Source organism: Enoplosus armatus, chromosome 22 (genome assembly GCF_043641665.1).
Source record: "Enoplosus armatus isolate fEnoArm2 chromosome 22, fEnoArm2.hap1, whole genome shotgun sequence".
NCBI classification, from domain to species: Eukaryota; Metazoa; Chordata; class Actinopteri; order Centrarchiformes; family Enoplosidae; genus Enoplosus; species Enoplosus armatus.
Window position 1 is genome coordinate 4,542,140 of NC_092201.1, and position 25,307 is coordinate 4,567,446.

The 25,307-nt window shown below is 43.2% G+C and overlaps 1 protein-coding gene across 6 annotated transcripts in view; it reads right to left on the reverse strand.

Moving 5' to 3' along the window:
• ppfia2 (PTPRF interacting protein alpha 2) overlaps positions 1–25,307 on the reverse strand; it is a 130,740-nt gene that overhangs the window by 6,116 nt on the left and 99,317 nt on the right. For 5 of the 6 annotated variants that reach the window (XM_070929276.1, XM_070929275.1, XM_070929274.1 and 2 more), the window contains 17 exons: positions 24,318–24,428; positions 20,615–20,836; positions 19,001–19,147; positions 16,288–16,422; positions 15,530–15,613; positions 14,680–14,811; positions 14,510–14,572; positions 14,089–14,180; positions 12,990–13,122; positions 11,954–12,171; positions 10,881–11,121; positions 9,218–9,247; positions 8,954–9,084; positions 8,104–8,285; positions 7,814–7,886; positions 3,992–4,073; positions 3,061–3,261 (listed from right to left, as the gene is read on the reverse strand). In XM_070929276.1, the coding sequence (XP_070785377.1) occupies positions 3,061–3,261; positions 3,992–4,073; positions 7,814–7,886; positions 8,104–8,285; positions 8,954–9,084; positions 9,218–9,247; positions 10,881–11,121; positions 11,954–12,171; positions 12,990–13,122; positions 14,089–14,180; positions 14,510–14,572; positions 14,680–14,811; positions 15,530–15,613; positions 16,288–16,422; positions 19,001–19,147; positions 20,615–20,836; positions 24,318–24,428 (2,277 nt within the window). The remainder of the gene's footprint in view (positions 1–3,060; positions 3,262–3,991; positions 4,074–7,813; positions 7,887–8,103; positions 8,286–8,953; positions 9,085–9,217; positions 9,248–10,880; positions 11,122–11,953; positions 12,172–12,989; positions 13,123–14,088; positions 14,181–14,509; positions 14,573–14,679; positions 14,812–15,529; positions 15,614–16,287; positions 16,423–19,000; positions 19,148–20,614; positions 20,837–24,317; positions 24,429–25,307) is intronic. The other variant, XM_070929277.1, reaches the window with a different exon arrangement.

Here is a 25,307-nt window from a genome sequence, read left to right on the forward strand (position 1 = left end):
TGAACTGGCCCCCAAACCCGCCAGGGTCGAAGGGCGTATGCAGAGGACAAAAACACAACACAGTACAACACAGAACGTCGCAGAGTCGGCATACAGTACAGGTACAGATAACACAAACAGATAACAGACAGTTGCCATGCACAACGAGGAAGACCAAATAAATTAGTAACACCAACAGACACATAAACCCCACATGACTCATCCGTCCTCATCTATACTACTAGTGAAGGGTCGGGTCACTCAAATGACACGTCTTTAGTGCTGTTTAGGTTGTGAGAGATCCATCTAGGGCTGCTACTAACAATTATATTCATATTGATTAATCTGTTGATGATTTTCCCAATTAATCAAATGATTGTTTTGTCCACAAAATGTCAGAAAATAGTGGAAAATTCTTCAAATTCTAAATTCTTAGAGCCCAAGTTGTCCTATTCAAATTGTCCAAACCTAAAAGATATTTGATTTACCATTACTAATAATTGCTTACTAAATCTGTCGATCAACTAACTGACTCATTGTTTAAAAATCCATCTTTGAGATTCCTGCCAGCCCTCTAATATACAATGGAAGTGAAACAAATTTTGTTTGTGCTGCAAAAAGCAATGAAAAATTACATGTTAAAAATAAATAAATCAGCAAGCAGCAATATGTATTTCCATAAACAAGGTCCCCATTACTCTGGATAATCCACAGAACATGCTCTCAGCAGTTTTAATGGGGACTATTTTGTCAGTAGAAAGTAGTTCCAATGGAAATGTTTGATTTGTGTGAACCGACCCTTTACTCCACCAGAAGTGTTCTGATGCGCTGCTGCGTCGTCAGTCACAGCAGCAGGTCAAGCTGTCATGATCCAGATAAGAACAGTCTAATAGGGTTTTTCCATGGCCCCCGGGTCAGTCCGCTTTAGCTGCACCGTGCCAAGTAGTGACGACATATGTTTCCACCACTGCCTCACAGCAGGGGAGAGCCACGCTGCTCACCACGGCCAACTCGTGACGATCTCCTCCTTTTAACGGCGTCCTCAGCTGACTTTCTCTCCAGCACAGACACGAGTTTCTGTGTGCAGCTCTCCGTACTTGTGTAGCTTCTAACTGAATCTCTGTGGTTTGGAGTTTCGTTTCACTCCTGTGTTCCTGTTTGTACTTTCAGATATTCACTGATCATGGAAGCAGTGTTAAGTTTCTGTTGGTGCAAACCGAATATTTCCTTCTTTTGCCGCTTCACATTAAAGGCTTTCCACTGGCGAGCTGACTGGATGCTTTTATTGTGTAGAAGTCACAGGAAATTAAATGTTTGTCACCAACTTCAGCTTCATTAGTGGTGCTATTCTTCAATAAAAACTGGTCTAATCAACCAGATGTGGACATATCTGCACAAACAGAAACAGCCACAGTGAGCTGGAAAAGGCTGCAGGTGACAGGCTCTTATTGTGGTTTGTGACTAACACACCTCCGACACATCAAGGTAAACAGCTTTACCTTGATGTGCTGTGCAGTGGAAAGCGCTCACACCATTCACAGCATGGCCTACTATGGAAAAACCCTATAAAAAAGGTGCAGTACTCCTAACAGTGGACCGCTCTGCGCACGGCGTGTTTGAAGGGGATCCAGTTGTAATAGCAGCTCTAAAATGACCAATTCTTTCCGCTCTCTCAATTTTCTGCTTGACGTACACGTGCCACCACATTTACATGGTCAATTAACCCCCTCTGTAAAGTGTGTGGGGGGGGGGGGGGGGTTTAAGTGCGACAACAGTTAGCAGCCGTCACAGCTGGGGGAGGTGTGGAGTTGCGTGCTCTGTAATGAAAGTTTCATGAGGTGTGGAAGTGGAGCTAAGTGGTAGATGAGAGGGTGAGGTAAAGGGGGGGGGGGCATAAAAGAGTACTGCTAGTGTTATTTTACAACAGAAGAAGAAGATGACAGAAAAAGTGCAAGAGCTTATGAGTAATGACTACTGCATGCACAGATAGTATTGTGTAGAGACCGAAAACACAGACTTTAATGAATATTCTCTGCTGGGTGGATATAATAGTGCACAACTTCTCATGTCTGTATGATATATGGTGTGCATTGTTTGTGTATGTGTACCTTCAGTATAAGCATATTAGACCTTGCTCTGCAGTGTGAACAGTCAAGTGAACAGGGAGCTATGAAAGCGACTGCGGTGTGGAATAACTGGAGAGCTAAATTACTGGACACACTGGAGCAATGTTTTACAAACCGGGCCGCCACCGACTCCCACTGTAATATTCACTTACTTATCACAAAGACTGGAGGATTTAAAATGGGTGAAGAAGATATCGCTGACAAATGTGCCGGGTGTGATCGCAACGACTGTGTCTGCTAATCGTTTGCTTGTTGTCGCCCGCCAACACACGTGTCACCAGTGTCTGGAGGCGTTGTGCATGTGAGCCGGGAGGACGTTTAGTCATACAAACATTTGTCAGAGCTGCTCTGGAGGCAGAAACTATGTCATTAATTTTTAACAGTAGAATGAAGTCCAGTAAAACAGGTTAGGGGTAACAGGGGTGTTAGTGATCCAGCCATACTGATCTAGGTTAGCATGCTAGCCTTGCCAAACGTTCATTTTTGTGGAAGGGAACAGTTTCTTGTGGAGAGTTAGATGAGAAGATGCCACTCTCAGCATGAAGTGGAACCAGCAGCCGGTTAGTTTTCTCCTCGTATCCAGGAGAAACAGCGAGTCTGGCTCTATCCGAATGCTACAGAAGCTGCTTACCAGCACCTCTAAAGCTCACTGATTAACACCATAATAACCACCCAGAAAACCACCAATTGTCATTTTTCAATTGGTGGTTGAAAAATTGGTTTCAATTAGTGAGTTTTTGAGGTTCTGGTTGGCAGATTTTGTTACTTTCTGACATAGCCAGGCTAGCTGTTTCCCTCTGTTTCCAGTCTTTGTGCTAAATGTTATCTTTCTTTTCCATTTCTACCCCCCAAAATTGTGAAATCACTCCCTCCTCCTGATCATCTCCAACAAATGTTTGTACCAACTAAAGTTCCGGCCTGCGTCCATGTTCCCGTATTTTTCTGTACAACTCACGGTTCTGGAGGTGGGCGGGGCCGAGGGGCTGGTGAGGGAGACCATTTCCTGGATGGCCAGACGAAGTTTGAGCCGGTGCAGCGGGTTACTGATCCCGATCTCTCTCTGGATCTCGGTGTCAGACAGGGCCGACATGATGGCTCCACTCTTCACGTTGGCGCGGCACGCCGCCACGTACCAGGCCGGCATTCCCAACCACAGCTTCAGCACGCAGAAAGAGGAGGAGACACAGGAGCACGGGGTGTTGAGGTGAGGTGTTGAAAGAGGAGCTGACTGATATACCGGCTCAGTCTTGGCTTTTTGCTAAAAATCTGGTTTGATTTGAATCAGCCAAAATATAAATAAATAACCAGTAGTTATTACATATTTTTAAGTTTCAGCAGAGAATTTTGTCCCTTGATAATCAACTCGCCGGTTCACAGGATTTTTCCATCTTGCCAAGAATACAATTACTTGGACAACACATTTTTTGGAAAATAAAATTTGTCAATTTTAACAATAATGTAGCGTTAGCATAAAATGCTGCCTTATCAGCAGCTCAAGTATCAGCCCAACAATCCCATTTGAGTCTATCAATAACTGGAACATTGGGGTCTGGTGTTGGTGCCAGCATGAATTGGCTGGTGGCTGTAGGTCATCTGCTGAACATTAGGGGGCAGTAGTGTTTCTATACTTTGAACACATTGGAAAACATAACACAAAAAGCCAATTAGTCCAAAAATATCAGTCAGAGGAATTGGGTGTGTGATTCACTGCAGTGATTCATCATAAATTGTTAATATAAAGTCTTGTTTTGGTTTATTATCAATGCTTTTGTCACTAAATATTAAGACTGGTTATTGGAATTGGGGTCAAAGCTCATAATGGATCAAAACAAAGCAACAATATAAAAAATATATAATAACTGTAAATTTAAATCGCCGGTACTTACCTCCAGCCAGGCTACAACTGTGGGACCGTCCCATTGGGCGAAAGGTAAACCCTTTCTCCTGGCCTCCTCCAATAGCTCGTGTCTGAGGACGGGGACAGAGGAGACCATGTATGAACACATGTGCTTGTACATCATAATAAAAACACACATTTTCTCATCTGATACAACACCACGCCCTCTCAAACTCTCTCACATCCTCACACTGCTTTGCACAAATCCCTGCAGTAACAGTGTTGTGTCAGTGTGTGTGTGTGTGTGTGTGTGTGTGTGTGTGTGTGTGTGTGTGTGTTGTACATGAGGAGAGTACTCATACAAATGTTTATCTCCCAGTCCAGCCCTGTACACTAAGAGTGTTGAAAAGCGTTTTATCGTTCATCTCTGTGCAGCCAGAGAGCGGAGCAGACAACTGTAGCTACACCCACAGAGACACACACTCACACACACACCGGCTTTGCATTATTGAATATATGAAAGCATTCACTTACTACATCCATTCCCAAATCCCTAATCCTGACATTAACATTTGTCCCTGTCATACACCTACAGCATTTCTAATCTTAAATGTACTGCGAGTAGAAAGAAGGAGCAGCCCTGTGTGCCCAAATGTATTTACCCTGTATGCTTTTTTTTTGTGTTTTTCAGCAGGATATCTGAACTACTTAACAGATTTTAATGACATTAAATGGAGGTTAAGACCATCCGCAAAGGAACAAGTGATTTTTTTGGTGTCATAGCGCCACCACATGGTCATTTTGATATCACCGCTGCTACAAATGTCATTAAATCTTCGTCAGAGTTCATTTTTGACCTCAAAACAGCAGCTCAAGGCCCATTCAGTAGCTGTTCTCAGGCATGTTGAGCAAATTCATTCTGCTCATGAAAACTACAATATGGTCAAAAGCTCCAGAACAGCTACTATTGTTTTGTCAATCTTCACCACATTTTCTACATCTGCACTACAACAATATATAAAACAACTTTAAATATCTGTAACTCAGGGTCAATTGAAATTTGTAATGAAAGTTGTAATATTCCTCAACAGTATAAAGTTAACCATGGACTGCACATCCTTGGCGGAGGTACTGTGTGCGCTCTGAGTGCAAATGCAACAACACACTCGTACACACATACACCTGGAAGGCAGTGCCTGCTCAGTGAGGCTGGACACTACATTGCTAATCTAAGCACAATTGCGCAACTCATCCCAGTTCAGCCACTCAGACTTAATTCTGCCGAGAGAGATTGTTTTCTCACTGATACTTTTGTTAATGCAGTTTTTGAATCATGCCGCATTGTATTTTTAAAAGTAACTTTTCTTCACATTTTCTGGGCTGTGCTCCATGTTTTTTTTGTTTTTTTTTAGCAGGTGTTGGAGTGTAACCTAAGAGGCGGTATTTTGTTTCGCCTCCCCTTTGAGAGCTGCACCGAGCGCCGGTGCCGACGTGCTCGGCGCGATTTAAATTGCACCTTATCGACAAGGAGCAGCGAATACACGCTCTTGGTCTGTCATGCAGAGTTATTTGTATTGTGCTGAATCTTCCCACACTCGGCGAGACACGGAGAACTTACAAACAGCCTAAAAAGGCCGGACAAACAGGGGACCAAGGAACACACTCGTACACGCACCCACACACCAAAAACAATGCAGTTCTTATTCTATTTAGTGAACACATTTCATAACAAAAACTCTGGCTCAACAACACATTCCCTGAGTATGTTGTCAAAGAACTTGACAAATGGAAAGAGTGGGCCTGGTAATAAACATGACACATGTAGCACTCTCGGCGTTGAAGGCCTCAGTACAGTGAAAGGGCACTTAAACACAGCATACATGGCATACAAAAGCCTACAGGGACAGAGGAAATGTGTTCATCCAAACACAACCAGGTACATTCACTGTCTTATCTATCCAGCACATGGGGAGATAGCCCATGTTTTATGTTCAGGTCAGGTCTAATGCATGGAGAAATACATCCACTGAACATAGCTGGGGAAAGGGAAGTAAGGAAACAGTTATGACGAATCATACAAACAAAAAGAACATTTGACAATCCCATAACCAGATATTGCAGCTGGTTATTTCACACAAATAGAGACATATATAAGGAGAGGAAGACATTCCGGGTATAAAAATTGGGCCCCAGTTTTAGCGGCGGCACATTCTCTGTCCAGCCATGGATGCAGCTGCCATTGAACTGTAAAAAGGGGGGAAGAAACGTCTTCAGATGGTAAATGGAAAAAAAAGAAAGAAAGAACGCGATGGGTTTGTTAACAGCCATGAAGGATAGAGAGATACATAGATAGATAAGAGATGTCAGCTTTGGCGCTGGTCTTTCGGGAGATGACGGATGGCGGACAGACAGGAGAGATGGCAGACAAGAGACAATGGTCATAATCCAGGAGGTCAGTTATACATCCTCACAACTTACCCGCTTTGTTAGAGTCAGAGGATGATGAGAGGGAGAGGAAGGGTAAGAGAGGAGAGAGTCAGAGAGCAAAGAGGAGAGAGAAAGAGAGCGACGGGGAGACAAAAGTACACAAAATGTTAATGAGTTAATAGGCAGTTAACGATACGGCTCTAAACAAAAGCACACACACACACACACACACACACACACACACCCACACACACGTATATTTCACAATGGAGGACATTCGTTTACAGGAGCATCTGTAAGACCAGTCAAAAAAAACAAAAAAAGTCATCTTCTACAATGCAGTCCTGACCACATCTCGTGCAGCAGAGGAAATGAGAAATGCACTGAAACACAGCAAGACCCCCTCCATGGCCTTACATTCAAATGCTCAGTTACATTCAGATACTTGTCGTTACCTCTTGAAGAGAAAAAAACCAAGAAGGAAATAAAAAAAAAACAAAAAACAAAAAACACACCAACAATGAGACCACAGCGGTATTTAATCGATCAAGATGCTGAAATGGAAATAATGCAGGCAGCTCAATGGCATGCAGCGTGGAGGAGGCGCCAAGATGCAAGGTGGTGGTGAGGCCTTAATCCTGGACACTGCTATGAAGAAGTCAGTGCAGTGGAAGAAAAAACAACACATTTGTCAACATACAACAAACGATACTCTCTATTGACCGACTACATGGGAGGCAAAGTTTATTGTCATGACAACTCAATGTGCACTTCGAGCAAATGACATTCATCATTTGGCACTGGGGCATGGCAAATGCACACACACACACACACACACACACACATTCGGAAACACTCCTGCTGAAAGATTTGCGAGGGGGTTCCCCCTTTTTCCTGAAGGGGCAGAACACACCCGGCCTGACTGTGAGTGTAATCTATGGGTGGTGTGTTAGGAAAGCCATCTATAGCTTCCAAATCGGCAAAGTAGCTTTGTGAGATTAATTGGCTTTTCAGCCGGGATCAATAGTCTGACTTTGGCTCTGCGTCTGAATACAGCGAGGCTGATCTCTGCTCCTGGACACTGATCCAGCTCCTGCTTTTTAAAATCGATCCCGTTCTCAATGTGGGTTATGGTATTACATACAGTGCAGCCGTGCTTTCATGGAGGCAGAGAGATAACAGTAAGTACAGGAGGTGGAGGTTAGAGCCTCTGTCTGAGGGTCAAAGGTCAGATTGGACTATCTACTGTAATGTAGTGGTATAAAGACATTCAGCTAGATGACTTCCAAACACAACGCTTCTCTTAAATACGACGTGAACTTTAGGCCATTAGCACTAGCAGATACATGAAATGGACCCTGTTGGCCGTGTATGAGAAGACCCCACTAAGGGACTATTTGTCTGTTTTGGCGACTGGTGGTGTGGTTCTTTGGACGAAGCTTACTTCTTTTTCAACCTGCGGTCCTTCTCGGCCTGAGTTCCCAGCTTGCCCACCCCCATGTCCTGGCCCGCCATGTCTGGGTCCATCATGGTCGCTGAAAGGAAGACAGGAAATCAGTGAAAACAATATGAAATGGATGATACAACAGCAAATGCAATAATACAATAATTCCACAAATACTTTTTAGGGTCCTGCTGTATTAACTCAAAGAGACCATTCTACCCTACAAGTGAAAGTACCTGAATTAGTACAAGTATTGCAATCAATATGAGAGCCATGTTTCCAGTACCCACCTTGTGGATCTACCATGACGTGCCTGTGTGCCAGATGTGCCAGTCTGCCTTTCTCCTTCTTGCCAAAAAGCCGTCCGATGGAGGACTTGATGCCCTTCTTCTTCGGCTGCTTGTGGAGGGAGTCTTGGCTGCTGGCTACGCTACTCAGTGCGCTGGCCTCAGCCTCCAGAGAGGCCACGATCCTGAGGACACACACACAGAAAACATGAGCAGAAGAGTTGGTACAAGTTTCAGGTACATTTCAATTTCACGAGATACTGTTTGTCATTAATAACCATGTGAAGAAAGTGAATTTATTTCTGATAAATGGAGAGAACAGACAGTTCTTAGAGGCTCACCTGTACATACCTCAATGTACATTTCATACCTTTCCAATAACATTCACCTTTCTTTGCTCTGTTCTTTTGAGAAAAGACTTCCTGTGTAGCATCCTGGAAGTATTTGCTGCTTTCCCCCCCAACTTTAAATAAGCTTTTTAAGCTTATTTATTCATGCCAGTTACTGAGGACTCATCCAATACTGTTGCTACTGCCTGTGCTTTAAGTTTTGAAAAAGCACCCAGATTATCTCTACGAGTGCTAAAGAATTATTCATGGCAAAATTGCAGCTAAATTGGAAGCTTCTAAGTGGGCAGTAAACCATCTCATTTTCATCCAAAGCAGAAATAGGCAGAGCTAAGACGACTACGCCATCTGAAAAGCAGCACATCAAGCTGATATTTCACAAGCAAGGAGAGAATTTGCATCCAAGATAGAAAGGCAATCAAACAAATGAACCCCACTACTCCAAAACTACTCCACCAACGAGATTACTTCTGTCTTCGTGAGATGTTTGTACAGCTGACACCTACCCTCGTGCGTCATTGTGCGAGGAGGCTGGCAGTGTGTGTGTCATTCGGACTGTGCGCGGTGTTGGAGGGGGGGACGTCTCACACTTGATGGTGGCCTTGTCCTCGCGGCCATCCTCATCCACCGCCGCTATCTGAGGGACGAGGGCAAAGACTGGGACATTACACGTGGCCCTCAGATACTAGTAAAACACATATTTATCCAGGGTGTCATTACAGCAAGCGTAATGTTAAACTGTGAATTCAGGGGAACCAGGCTGTGTGTACCTTTCTCCTGTGTTTCCTCAGATCACTGGGCTGTTAGAAAAGAAAAAGACAATCATCATGTTTAAGCATGGACAAAAACATTTCCATGTTAGTAACAAATCAAAAGATATTGGCTCATTCATACAGACATCATACACCATTAGATGCTCATGAGCCTTTGCCCAATTCCACAGCATCAATTCACGGATCGCTACAGAGGGACGAAGACGGATTTGTAAACAAGTCATTTGAGCGATCAATAAAATCAAAGCCTCATTCCTTTAAAAGCCTCTGGATGAAGGACGCATTTACACATTACAGCCTTCTCTTGTTCTGGTGGATTATGGGGGCATATATGATTTTTTTTTAATGTTAAAAAAATAAAAAGGATGGGCACATCTGGAGTGTTTCAGCCTCAAGTCAATGTGGAGAGAGTTAGAGAGGAGCAGAGCTGTAAAACTTATTATTGTCTATTCTGGGAGATACTGTAAGGCATCCCTCTGACACCGGGGCTGCACGATGACAGCTGACAGAGCGAGACAGTTTCTGTCAGGACTTTCTCAGCACGCTAATTTAATGCTGCAAGTCTTCTCTAGATATACAGCTTAACATGCAGAGAAACTGTAAAACACCTCGACAGAACAGCTGCCTAACCTAGATTTCTTTCCCTTCCTTATTTTTTTTATACAAAAATCCTGTGATAGAAACAACCATTAGCGCAAGGCATAAGCTGCTATGGACATATGGTAGTGAGGAAGATTTCATATACACAATACCTCTCTCTACTTATCTACATCTCTATGTACTTACAAAAGTGGTACAATCTCTAAAAATAAATCTTAAAGCCCTGAAAGTACACACTCAGACTGAGCATATAATCAAATGCTGCTGTGTGATGCAAGGACAGTAAATCCTTTATGGCCGTCGATCACTACAGAGAGACAGTCAGCCATTTTTGCAATTCAGTTCCTCTTCGAGATCCATGTCACATTTCACTCAGTCTTTTCATCAGTGTGTGTGTCAGACGCCACTTCAGACTGAAGCTGGTGACATAACACATCCTGATACTGGCGATCCAAAAACCATCATACTGCTGGACGTGCCTGTAAAAGGTCACAATATGTAATAGAGGAATCGCTTGATGTCACAGATTACATTTACAGTACTTACACGTACGTATATTTTCATATTTGTTCTAATAATAATGTTCTATTTTCTATTTATGCTTCTTGTTGTATCAGTTGTAAACAAACTAAAATGTTTCATATGTTTTCAACTGGCAAAAAACTGACTTACACACATTAAGGAAAACAAATTACTTTTGTAATAGTTTAATAATCAAACATTTAGAGATTGAAACATATAGTATCAGACAGTACAGATACCACTATTTTGGCAATATCTTCTTTTTATTTATTTGAAATAAACATTTCTATGAAAAGGCAGCGACTGATACATTTTGTAACAGCAGAGTTCACTCATATTATATTTCTTATATTATACATTTATATTTATTTTACCAATTGTATTTATACAATTATAAAAAGGAAAACAGCACTCGATTGTATTACTGAACAACAGTTTAAGAGAAGCTCGTTCTGCTGATGAAGCCGACCGCGCTTAAACTTGCAGGGATGAATATGTATTTGAGGTGGGTTGGTGTGATTAGAACAGAGAAACTTACCAGTGTCATGACCCCCATGCGCTCCATGTCGCGGGCGGGGCTTCGAGGATCAAGTTTGGGGGTGGAGTGTCCGCTGGGTGGCGAGGAGGAGGCCAAGGAGGAGGCTGTGGCTGAGGCGGTGATGGAGGCTCCGTGGTGGTGCATTCGGGCCAGGTTGAGGCCCTCGAGGCTGACGCTGGCCACTCGGTTTTCTATCTCCTCCGCCCGCAGCTCCGTCGACTCTTTCTCCTCCTGGATCAGACTTGGAAGAGCAGAGAGGAGGACACGAGAAGTCAGCAGCAGGTTTGTGTCTTCATCTCATATGGTCATGAAGACTTTGCAGTACAGAGTTTATATACAGCAGCTTCCAACTGGAGGTCTTTGGAGGTGGATTTCTAGAAATTTGCCAAACAATTCCATTAAATACAGTGTGAGGAATACTAATTAAGCGCCGTAGTGAGGCAAAGGCTGAAAGTCTAAAAGGTCTAACTTTGTAATTTGACTTTCAATCTGCCATCACATTTGAATGAACTCTTTCTGAAAGGAATGTGGCACCGTGTCTGTTGATGGGGATGTAAATTAGCACAAGGCACGTTAAGAGCCCTTGAAATAAAGAAGTAAGTAAAGTTGCGCCTGGGGTTATGAATACTTATCAGCACAAGATAATTACAGCATTAACAAGCAAGAGGCAGATCACATTTTCCGAAACATGGAGTGCACACAAGAAGAGCGATCTACAGACCTGCTGAAAAGACAACTGGTGCCGCAGACAGATTCTTCCATGACAATTTGGTCAGGAGCAGTGTATAAAGCCATAACTTAAGAAGCCAAGGATGGGAGACAGAGTTATCAGTTGAAAACAGGGCCTAACCCAACAACAGGATATGACCCCAAAGTCAGCAACGTTTTAAGTAATCTGCAAAAAGGAATCCCAAAAGGCTCAGCTTTCTGGGACATGATCTTAAAAACATATCGACTGCTAACTGGATTTCAAGTAAAATGGATTAGGAATGCAATAAGTAACGGAAGCAAATCAATATGTCTGGGAATCTGGCCTTTTCTATTGAATTAATGCTGCAGTATGTTTCAGGTACCGAATCTCCTTGTTGATTGCATCCAGCTGCTCCTGCAGCATCATGGCCAGAGTTTGTGCATCGGAGTGGCCGCTGGGCGAGAGCAGGTCCATGGAGCTAAACAACGTTTCCCTGTCGTCGTCATCGATGTCCGACATCTCCGTGTCACTCTCGAAGTGGTGGCCTCCCAGAACCCCTAGCTGCTGCGAGCGCCATTCGTGCTCCCCCAGCGATTTAGCCTGCAGACAAAGATAGGGGCAGACTATGAACACAGACAAATGTGATGGAAACACATTTAAATGTACTACAAGTTGCTTTAGTTGTAGCCTGACGACACACATCATCACCCTCTAAAATAACTTATAATGCCTTATTATATCTGGACATAACAAGCGTGTGACATTGTGAGTTTCTTGTCTCCTTTAAACTTTAAATGTAATTTTAGAGGGACACTGTTTACCCTTGGAACCACATATTCGCTGTACGGTGTACTAATATTTGATGGACAGAAATACCTGTATCCTTGGAGAGGCAAGCCTGGTAATAATTTAAATTAGTAAGTTTATCCCACTAACAACGTTTAAAACCCTCACTGGTCCTGATGCACGGTGGCAGGGACTGTGCCTCTCTGGTCTCAAAAATGAAAAATGAGATGGCCACACCAAAGTATGAGTGCATTTTGAGTTTGTGCTTACACCGACTGAGATCCCCTCTTAAGCTGGCCTTTATTTATCCCCATCGCCCTAAAATACATTGAACATAATGCAGGATTGAGGGAACAAAAAGACAAAATGTTAATCTGATTTTAGCATCCCTACCAAAGGTTAATTATATTACCATATTGGAGACTTTCAGCTCTTAACACTGCCTTACAGCCTCAGGGTTCTCAGGAAGATTTCTGCTCCGTGTGCCAATTTCTAACTTAGAGAGCTTCCAGCTGGCTGCTCCAAATATTACATTTTACTCAAAACGGCACACAAGGAGTGATCGACCATTTGAGCATCTCCCACACTTTGGAATGAAGTATTATTAGACGTAAAAGTAAAAGTAGAAACACCTTGGTTTCACGCAGACCCACTCGACCTCTCCTCGGCCGGCGGATGACCTTGGCTGAGCGGTAGTGGTCCGACTGGGTTTCAGCCAGAGATCCCAACGAGAATCGGAGCTCAGCTGATGTGTCCAGATGGGACCTGAGAAACAACTTTTATCAGTATCATGCTACACCTTAAGTTACCATAAGCGGTTATATTGACGATGAACATTATCCGAAACTGTTAAACACCTTTGCAGCACAAATCCTACACAGGGACTTTGCTTGAGCTGTAAAGCAGATTATAAAAGATGAGGCACAACAAAAAAATGTTATGGTAATGTTCACAGTTATACAGACAGTAAACCAATCAAATCTTGGTGTCTGGGTACCTCAAGCGTACCTAATAGTCACAGTGATGAGGTGTAAAGTGTACTTCTTGAAGGATCAGAGCTTGTTATGTATGCCTCTATGGCTGCAAATTGCTTGTCTATGGAGGAGATTAAGGCTGCTACTGTCAACACATCAGCGCTGTAATATTAGAACTTCATGCAGCATGAAAGGGAAGCCAGAAAACGTCCAAGAATAGATATGGAGAGCTCAGTGATACCAGTGTTTCTAACAATAGAGAGCAGAGCAAAATGTAGTTCAGTAATGACAGATAAAATAACAGGAGTGCTACTGGAGAGGGTACATCTGTATTTCTGCATTTTATTTGCTTCCTGTTACACACACAAACTTAGGTTAGATTGTTTATACCTGACTAAATTTGGGTCTTTTATTGAATCTCTGCTGGAATGTAAGAACAAACTAATGGAGATACTTCATGGACTGTAGCTAAGTGAGAAGAGAAGAGTCTTCTCGAGTCGACTGCTCGACTCTGAAACAGTTTGAGTCTGTGGCCAAATATGGACTATTGTTTGGATGCGGACCCATGTTGGTTTCACGTGGTTGCTTAATTGTCTGTGTGCTTCAGGACTCCAGTGAACTGAATCTAACTTTTGTTTGGACCCATTTAGAAGCACCAGAGTGGCAACTTCCATCACCAGTAAAAGGCTCAGATAGCTCATCTCTTTAACAGTCTGTAAAACCATCACAGACGTACGCAAACACACATCCAACCTACCGAGACAGGGTGGGTTCTGTGAGGGAGCCTGCCCTCAATCTGAATTGGTCGAGCTCCGATCTCAGTTTATCAATCTCCTCCGCCAGTTGTGTCTAGACGAAACAATTTGACAAGACGTCATTACAGGACTCGTCCATGATATTAAATACCCAAAGAATGATTATCCCAGTATATGACACAGTAGTGATATTGGAAGATGTCAACAGTGTGGAGTGATTGCTTATGAAATTCATCTCATCGTCCCCCAAGCGGGAAGCTTATGAATATTCAGCTGCAGAGGTTCATAAAAAATGAAACTAATGCCAACAACCAACCTCATTATTTCTCTATTAAAACGTACTTTATTAAGTCATCCCCATGTAAAATGCAGGAGATTATAAAAATAAAAAGACATCATCATTTCTTGATCTCTGCCGCCTACTTTTTCATGGATTGACTCCTCGTACTGTTTTCTGTAACCGTCTGAGTCTTGGATTAACAGATTCTGCAGAGAGAAGAAAGAAAGGAGGTGAGAAAATCCATTTCCTCCTGACATTCATTGGACAGAACTGATATTGATAGGTCCCCATCGACACGGCGGCCATCTTTAACCTTCTCTTCTAGAGCTGCCATTCTCTCCTTCAGGTGGAGCTGAAGACGCTCGTTGGACTCTGTGAGGAGTCTGTCCACCGTGTCCGAGAGTCGCTTGTTGTGCTCCTCATTCATCTTTTCTCTCTGTCGAGCCTGGAGGGATAAAGTATACAGTTGAAGACTTGTATTTCAGAGTCATATCTACTGAATTCTATGTGGCCACAACTCAACTAAAATGTTTGCTGTAAAGCTTCTGGTTGCTACGGCACATATAGTTAGATAGGTGCACAATATGACCGGGGATGCTCGGTCATCTAAAAGGGTAAAAAGGTAATTTTACCAACCTTTTTGGCTTGTGACCCGTGAAAGCAAAGCAAAGTCTACTTGTGACCCCCTATAATCTGTTGCATCAGTCTACCAGTTGTGGCAAGTACAACCCAAGAAACCCAAAAGGCTAGAAACACCTAGAAAGATCTAAAACTATTAAGTAATTTGCAATAAAAAGCAGACGTATGTCTGGATCTATCCCGTTAATAATTTCGTGACCCTGCAGATTGAATTTGTTCCCAAACCCCAAGCTGAGAACCACTGCCTGGAGGGTTTTATGGAAACAGGTAGATTTTACAATCAGATGTGTTGTTTACAGCTGATCACATGAGTATCTTTGCTCATGTGATCTAAAATAAGTAGTACCATTATTGCATAATTTGTGAGCATTTTACAAACCATTCTATCAGCGTGTGAAACATTGATTTGGTGTCATTGGTGATAAAAATGTGTCATCAGTCACAGCCGCCTCAAGCTGTCATGCTCATGCAAGAGTAGCTGCCTGGTTAACGCTGCCTGGCACAACGCCTCCGCGGTGACTCACCCGTAGCAGCTCCTGGTTCTTCTCCTCCAGCTGGCATTCCAAGTGCCTCATTCGCTCCTCAATGCTCCCGTGACGCTCTTCCGCCTACAGATGGATCACAGCATAGACAGGACAAAAGAGGGCACGATGATCTGCTGATGATCGGTTTGACAGCCTAAAAGGGCAACAAAGAAAAGCAGTGGCGACGACACAAGCCAAAGCCTCTATCCCAAACTCAAAGATGGAGATCTATCGTTTTAAAGCATAACTGCAGAGAGAGCTGGTTGAAACAAAGAGTGACAAGGAGAAAGATGGAGAACGAGGCCACCAAAGGAGAGAATGAAAGAGGAAGAGAGCTCCTCCAGCACTGCCAAGTATGAGCTCCAGCCAGAAGTGCCATGCAGCTGTCCCATGGTGGTAGAACAGCCAGAGCAGAATCCCAGTAAACACGCTCGCCACAAAACACTAATAAGATAAATGAATGAAATCTGCTCTCTACAGGAGTTGGCAGTAGCTGTGATGCCCTGTGAGACTACCTTCCTAAGAATGGAGTTCATGTCTTGGAGTTTAGCTTCCATAACAAAGTGATAATCATCAGGGGAGGAAGAGGAGCTGGAGTCAGACTATGTGGCCGAGGAAGAGGAGAGGGACATGTTGAAACGTCATGACATGACACCACGTGCACACTTACACATAGGTTTAAAAAAAGATCTAGAGACGAGGGCATCTGTGGGAATGTGTCAACGGTGTGTGTGTTAAAGTGTGTGTGTGTTCCCCACCTTGGTGAGGGCTGCTATCCTCTGGGCCAGTTCAGCCTCTACCTCTGGCAGCGTCTCAGCCTTCCTCATGGTCTGCTGGAGCTTCTGCTCAGCGAGCTCCAGCCTCTCCTGTAGCTGCCTGTTCTTCTCCTCCATCTGTAAACACAAAACAGCATCAGCGGGTAGCCATTTAAAAGATTTACGAGATATCGCATACTGTTAATGTTAACTCTCCAATTAAGTTCTCAAATACAATGTAGTTAAATGATAATGGCAGCCAGTATATATATAGGCCAGTTCCTACAGCAATGCCATTATGTGGTTCAGTGTTAAGCTGTTATCACTGAAAGATTCTTCACAGTAAAAGCGTAACAGGTAAAGTCCTCACCTTGTATTATAGCTGTGTCCCAATCCCACAGTACACACTGACGGTACACAGTATGTACTATATACTACTATTTTCAATACTTTTTAGAGATAGGCAGATAAATTAGTAAAAAAAAGGACTAGTGTTTACTTATGTTATGAAACAAATGACTATCTGAGGCTGATCTGACAGCCTGTTTCAAATAAAGGCCTGCTTTTCATAAATTAAGAATAGTCCCCCTTCGTCCTGGCACATAGTATAAAAAACCTCTGTGAATGTGAATCTCTGCCTTCTTTTTCCTTTGAATGTCAGCAGAGCATCATCGCCTGGTAGAAAATAGAACCACAGATACCCGTCTTTAGTAGGAGGACTGGCTACTGAAGGCTCTGGCAATGTGCCGCAACCCTTCTTCAAAATAGCACCACAACAGAGTCAGAATAGCAGCTCTGCTCAGCTCTGCACTTGCCAAGAGTGACAGTGGCAACTTTTACTCAGCAGATACCGGTAATTGCCCTGATTAGGCATTCAGATACAGTACTTGCCATTATAAAGATGGAAGTCAAACCCAGCATTCAGTGAAGCTGCCACCGAGTGACTTGTATTTCCCCGTTGCGTGTTAAGACTTCTCTCGCTGCCACGCTCGCGGCTCTGATCAGTTTTACAACTCTTTTTTTGGGGCTGGCTTGGCAGCCTTTGCCATCAGCGACAGATGCTCTGCTCCCCAAAGCATCGGGCCTGGCAGCTCAATATGTAATAATTAGACTGGAGTGGGCCAGGGCCGTGTTGTGTTGCGTGTGTCAGTGATATTTTCTGTCTTTACCCGTATCACCATCCCACTGGTGTCTGAGATGACACTGGGGAAGCATGACAGTGTGTTTTTGTTTGCAATATCCTCCCTCGATGCCCTTCCATCCATCTTTTTTGCCTTTTTGCTCGCCATATCTTCTCATCCCTTCATCCCTCCGTACCGACGGCCAAGCCTACATCCCCTGAACAACTCATCTTCAAACATCAGCGGCCAGATCCCGGGGTTCAGCTTCTGGCACGACAACAAGTAAACTCATCACACAGTAAGTGAGGAAGTGTGTTTGTGTGGTAGCAGGAGCTTAAACCCAAACGGTTTCGCGGCTATTTCTGTACGTTCTGAGGGGGTTTCAGGATGATGCATTTATCTTGTAAGGTGGTCTTGTAGTCACCTTGATGTAGTGCTTATGGTTGGTTGTGTACAAGCCAAAAGAGGAAAACTTGAAATGAAATGCTGTTGTTGGTCATTCTAATAGTCTGCTTATAACTCTCATGTCTGTACGGTAAACATGTAGCTAGAGCCAGCAGCCGGGTTAGCTTAGGTTTGCATTAAGAAAACAGAAACAGGAGGAAACAGCTAGCCCGGCTTTGTCCGAACTGTTTATTTGCTGGGAACATTGCAGGCAACCAGCTGAGACTCCAGGAAGTTATTGCTCCCAGCGGTAACAAACAATTTTCACTATTTTTTTCATTAGTGAGCTTTAGAGGTGCTGGTAGGCAGATCTTGTTTAGACTGAGGCAGGCTAGGTGTTTTCCCCCTGTTCCCAGTCTTTGGGCTAAGCTAAGCTAACCTGCTACAGCCTTATATTTAAATTGACACATACGAGAGCGATATCGATCATGTCTCTCTCCGCAGGACAGCTTATAAAACTGTTGCTTTAACAGAGCCATTGCTTGGTGTCGAAGCAACCTTCTTTGCAGCAAAGCCAAAGGGTGCTTGTGTGTCTCGTGTGCGCCCATGATTACTTCTGCTAATATTAGTGTGACAGTCTTCCTATCCTTCCAGAGCTCAGCTGGTGCTTAAGCCTGTACTGAAAAAGTCACTCAATCTTCTGTGGCCATGCCATTTATCTAATTGGCTGCCATGAATCACAAAGAATCATCAAAAGGAGAATAAATCTGTAGCATCGTTGGATCACATGCAGCATTACATCAGTTAGGAGGGTGACTTTGAGCCGTGTGCATCTGCTCTAAGTAAACATTTAAGTAAAACTATCAAAATTCCTTCCTCAGTAGCAATTTCCTCTGACATTATTTGACACAATGTCAAGAGGTTCTCTCATTGCCAAACCTCTGTGGATCAGCTCTAAGGGCTCTGTTAACTGACAGGAACTATCTATCTTACACAACCAGCTGCCTGCATGTCTCATTCTCTGAATCCAGTTATATTGTTGAAAAAATATCTGGCATTTCAGCGATGAATGGTCCATTTCAGCAGCCACCTGGATCTACAGACCCTCAACTTGACAAAAAATGATCTTGAAAGTTTTTAAAGAAACTCAAAGTCTCTTGACGATCTCGAAGGATTAAAGATCATCAGTCACTTGGACCTCACAAACCGACCTGTCTGAGGAACGCCTCCTTATTGGCCAACTCGTTCTCCAGTTTGTCATTGATGTCGTGCACTGAGGTGGACTCCCGTTGGGCGCTCAGGTAGCGTTTTTCCAATGTTACGATCCGCTCCTCCATGTCCTCCTTCTGACACATGGCCTGCATTCAAACACACACATAGAAGAACAATACGACAATAAAGACGAGAGCATTCTTAAAACAACTTGAGCAAAGCATGTTTTTTTTGGTCACAGAACTAGAACTGCAACTTTAACTCTAGTTTAGTATTTTAGCAAACATGAATTTAGCATTTTAATATCTGCACAGGCTTGAATTATATCGCTCCACAATTTCATTACAAAACATGAATTATACAAACTGTAATTTATATAACAAGTGTGCAAAATGTTCTCACTGTGTACTAGAATATGAGTGTCAGGCAGCTGCATGTTATTAGTACATAAACCTCTGTAATGACTATGAAAGCTAAAATTACAGCATGTCCAGACGCCCTCAGACGGCTGCTGATCCTGAAATGTAAACACAAAGCAGAGCTGCAAGTTGACAAATTAAAACTTCTGCCATCAGATTAGCTCCATATATGACGTGACCACAGTATAATCTACACAAGGAGCAAGTCAAATAGCAAATAAGACAAACAATAAAGCTTCATGAAGTATGAACACAAGGCTGTGATCTTGTATCTCACGCTGCTGCCATGAAACAAGCCCCCCCCCCCCCGCGCTCTCATGACGCCAACATTATCTCTGAAGCTCTGAGAGTTAATTTCCTGCATGGAGAATTGTTGCAGACGCAAACCCATGCAAGCACATGTGGTTTCAAAACCACACACACACACACACAAAAAGCCACTGGGGGAGCTGAATAAACTGCAGCTCTCAGAGGAGGCAGCGCAGGGTAATAACACGGGGTCGGCCCGATAAGGCCACAATCACAGCCTCGGCCTGCATCGTTAGCAATCAATAGCAATTTCAGCCGAGGGCTACAGGGGGATCAGCTTATATTCATATCCAGTCCACTTTCACTGGCATTCACCTCACACAGACGTATACCGAATGGGTTTATGATTGAGCTCTTAATTGCCAATTTATGACACAAACATTCTAATTTCTCCAGGAAAGTGGCTTTTAACTGGCTGTTTTTTTGGTGCTTTACATGTCGACACTCCAGCTTGAAATGGTGTTTAAGAACCAAACAGTGGCAGATGCAGAGACAGCTGCTTGTTTTTCCTGGAGGTTTTTTAGTGTTAGAAGTGTTAGTGTGTGTCCTTGAGAAGTGTTTATACAGCTTACTGGGATCTGTCTGTTTGCATGTTGTGAGCATATTTATAGGGTTCACTTGCTTGTGTGTGACAGAGAAAGACATGTTAATAAAGGATTTTTAAATTTTCTGTATAATGAAGCAGCGTGCCTTTAACTGTGAGTGCATGTCAGCGTACATGCATACAGTCATACGTCGGGAGGGAGAGTATATGCTAATGGGAGCTTTTTTTAGGCCACTGCTAGCCTTCTTTGATGTCTCTCTTGCAACTGTTATTCCCTTGCAAATGTGTGTGTGCACGCTTCTCCCTGTCCCCAGTGTGTATATGTGTGTGTGTGCTGTAACCTCTTTGATGTCCCTCTGGTACTTGTTGTTCATCTCCTCTGACTTGATGAGGTCCTTGCGGGCGGTCTCCAGCTCCTGTTCCACCTCGGAGACCCGGGACGAGAGGGAGGACATGCGCTCCTTCATCTGGGCCAGCTCGTAGTTCTGCTTCTCCAGCAGGTCCTGCAGCTCCACCACCTGGCTCGCCTCATGGGCCGACTCCAGAGAGCCGTTGGACAGGCGCTGGGGGACAGATGAGTAAAGGTTTCAGTGTGACAATGGAGGAGAGGGATGGAGCACACAATTGTCCTTGATGTAGGGATGTTGCTATCAGTTAACCACTGCTTATAAACTCAACACAAGAAACTAAACAATGGCTGTCTAATAATTTATCTCCCTAAAATTTGTTATTAAATTAAAGAAAGAAATTATTACAAAATTACAAACCCCATTTTGGTAAATATGCTTTCTAATTTGAGAGTTAGATGAGAAGATTGATACCACTCTCATGTCTGTATGGTAAATATGAAGCTCTGCAAGTGGTTAGCTTAGCTTAGCATAAAGACTGGAAATGGGGCAAAACAGCTAGCCTTGCTCGGTCCAAATATGATTAAATCCAACTACCAGCACCTCTGAAGCTCTCTAACACATTATATCTCAATTCTAAAGTGGTGGTAATGTGCCAGACTATTTCCTGGAGTCTTGTTGGCTTTCGTACAGATTAAACAAATGTATTATATACTGTGTAATTTAGAGTCCTTGGGGGCTCAGTTAAGAACTGCTGGCAATTGAGGCAGACAAATATAAAATTATTTCCAAAGAGCAGTTTGTCTTTTTTTTCTGATCTTGAGGTAGTTGACACATTTTGTATTTCCTAGTTTTCTAAGGGATCTGTCATTTGAGAAATGACAGCTACAGAGTCCTGGTTTGTTCGGTCATCTAAAATGAGTGGATTTGTACATTTTGATCTGCTACAAGATCATCTCGGTTGTTGTGGTTTAGTGTCTTACAGGCAAGGCACCATCTGGTTTAGGACATTCACACTGCATTAATAAATCAAACCAACAATCTAGTGGCTTTAAAATGTGCCATTCACAACACTTTCTTGTAAAGGTTTCTCTGTGTGTTTTGACCACAAGGTACAAATAATCCAATAACAGAAACAGTTGTTTAGACTTAAGAACGCAGAAAAATAGAAACATTAGGAAGATAAAAAATGAACCAGATGATTTCCTGTCATGCCCTGGCTTCCTGTGGCGTCTTGAAGTGGGCCTTCACAAATCAGTCTTGCTCCTACTTCAGATACCATTTCTTCTTTTGAGAGTTACACATATTAGCACTCTAATAAATTCAAGTTCGGGAGCTCAAGGCTTTGGCTCTTTCCTCTTCTTTGATTTTTAGATGGTGAATGAGAATCACTCCATTGGAAAAATTGCTTTGACACTTGCATTAGTAATATGATTAGGTTTCGCTGAGTTCTCACCCTGTGCAGCTCCACAGGTCTCTGCATGAGGTAGATTAATGGGGGGGGGGATGCCAACTTACACAGAGGGTTAGAGCCAAGAATAACAAGAAAACAACTTTATTATCATTATTAAAGAACACATGTCCTGTGACGGCACTGAATGCAGCTTTTGAAATAAGACAGTTTTGTCTTTATGTTCAAATGTAATTATTGTAAAGCAGGTGGAAGTGAAGATTGAGGGAAAGTGATCTCTTTATTTTCCACCTCTCTCCGTCTCTCTGCTGTATCAGACCCAGCGGCCCGTCCCCGGTCATCCATCTGTGAGGACAAACCTAATTGGGCCTCTCTGCCTGCTGCCTGTGATCAATGATTCACCCGAGCAGGGAACTAGACCCACTAAATCACACCTCTGATTTTAATACCAGCGCTCTCATACGAAGGACCAACTTTAAGGATTTAGCTCTACTTTATTGCAAAATGTCTCAACAGTCCCACAGAAGATACATTATGAAACCGTGGCTCCCATTATGCTGCTAATTTCACAGTCACAGGAACATTACGACACCTGTGTTTTAAGACCGTGAAAGTTTTTTATAACCTGCGAGAGTTTAGACAGTTAGACGTTTTGCATCCACATGAGCGGATACATTTTAAGGGTCAGTTCACTCAAATTACAAAACTTATTTTCTCCCTTCCCCCTAGTCTAAGATATCTGCCTCTACTGCCATGCCAATTATAGTGGAGGTGAGCAAATGTTGTTTGTGGCTTTTAAGTGTCATATGGCTTCTTTTACATAAAAAATATGAACTCTTCCTTTTCTTCGTCATTTTTTAAACCAATCATTTACATAGCACCGACATAGCTCCGTAAACGAAGGAAAGACTGCAGCAAAGTTGCTTGCTTTCCCACCTAACATGTTTTATTCATCTATCCTTCGCAGAGACTTTTTTATGTTATTGTTATACAAAAATAAAAAGGTAAGGCAGATCCAGGTCAATGCTAAAGGTTTGAGAGCTCGATGGGTCAATACGCACTTCAAGAGCTGCACTTTCTCCCCTCCTCTCTCCCTCTGACTCCTTCGCCCCCCTCGCCCTGACCTCTTTCCACCTGTCACATTAATGACAACACGTGCGAATCAGGTGGAGATGACCTGCGTCCTGCAGATCAGAGCTGTCGTTCCCCTTTGACACGTCTGTCAGTCCCTGCGACTGCAGTGACACTGACTAACTCTCACCTAGCCACATCTTAGCAGTTCAAACACGCACATGCAATTTCTTTTGCAAACATGCAGGCAAATGAAAAAACACCACACGCTCATATTCACTCCTTTTATCTTCACAAAACAGGGCAGACGATAGCTGTCTCCTCGTTAGCTAATCCCTCTGCACAACACACACTTCATCTTTTTACTCCCGACATCCCTCCCCCAACTCCCCCTCCTCCAGCAGACCGGCAGAGTAATAGCATCTCCATTGATCTGCCCAGGTATCCTCTGTAAGATGTAGATGATGCTGCCTGCATGTAAAAAGGTTTTTCGCAGGTCTTGCTTTGGGATTTGGGGCTGTTTCTGGGCTCTGATGCAGTGTCTGTTTTGTATAATCTAGTAAATGTGGATGCGGTTACACCTCTGTCCTTAAATTAATAATCAGAGGGAAATTTGTATTCCGGTATGCAGGTCCACGAGCACTTCTGCATAATGGGGGAGGCTGAGGTCACAGCAAGAGCTCTTATCTGACTGTGGGTCACCTTCAGAACACCAGCAGAGCTAAATGTACGATCAAAACCTTTTAATAACATTTGCGATTTTTAAAGTGTTATACTGTCAATTAAAACACCAGGAGGATCTAAATCTGCAGGAATTATTTGCCACCAAACCACAGGAGTGGACAAAACGCTGATTGCTAGTTGACATTGAAGACCGATTGCTAGATGAAGCTAAACAGAGGTTTATGATTTTGATCTTTTTTAGACCCAAATCTCTAGACTCTATCTATATTTTACAGAATTCCTGGCAGCATGGAAAAGGTTTAGACATCATGCAAAAATATAAAATGTATAGAAATCGATGTGAAATTAGGACCAGAAGGTTTTCAGGTTTTGTGGCCAATTATTGACACTGAGCTTGACCGCCTCTCCTGCATGTTGATATGCCAAATGTTCGTTAGGTAAACATAACAGTATCCACTTTTGCAGCCAGTAGAAGGTTAGAACAAAAGCTGGTGTTTCCATCCATGTGTCTTTATCATTGAGGAGGCTCACCTTGCTATGAACCTTCTGTTGAGTTTCACTGCCCTCCAGTATGTCCTCTCCTCCGTCCCCGGAAGCCACTTTTCTCTGAATGTGAGCATTTTGTTCCCGTAAGGCCACAATCTGCAGGACGGCAACAAGCACACAGATTAGAGCTGAAATAGACACAACGTCAGAATACCTGCATGTAGAAACTGTTTATGTTGGAGGTTAAGAGAGCTGAGACAAAATAACATGCATCATTGTATTTCTTTCAACACAAGCAGAACCTGCTGAAACCTCAATGTTTGAACATGAAATTAGCACATCAGCATAAATACATAACCGCAGCCCTCAGTTAACATGTTTCCCTCTTATGCAATACTAGCAAATTACAGTATGTCCCCCTCTGTAGGAATTTATGGAACATGGCTTTAACCAACATGAAGCTGGAAGCATGTGAGCACTGATACAATCACTGTAATTATCATGTCCTGCGGACCTCGTGTCTCCTCTCACCACCTTAAGCAGCCGTCCTAAAGTCATAATCCTGTCAGAGGGGTGACGGACAACAACAATAATTAGGTTCTTCCTCGACAGACACCATGTGATTATCACTCTCCTCACGAAGGGGAAGAGAAAGGTAGACAGTGTACTTGCCCGCTGCTTGTTTCTCATAAACAATTTGCAGCCCCTGAGACTTTGTGGAGCCTCTTGTACTTTCCAGAACAAGACTTTCCAGAACCTGAAACTTGTGGGAGGAAGATAATAATTTGAAGTGCACAAAGCATTCAAAATGACCCACCAGAAATGTCAAGTTCTTGTGAAGCTTACCTCCTCCTTAAAGCGATTACTTCAGTGTAGCTTTGAGAAACATTGCAGTGTTTTGGCAAACCCTACAGCTGTAGTAGGAGCCCCACTACAGGCTTGCCAGGCCTCTGCCTGCACGGGCCGGTTTCACAAAAGTATGTAAGTAAGTAACTATGAAGTTACAACTCTTATGTGGTCTCCAACCTTGATCCA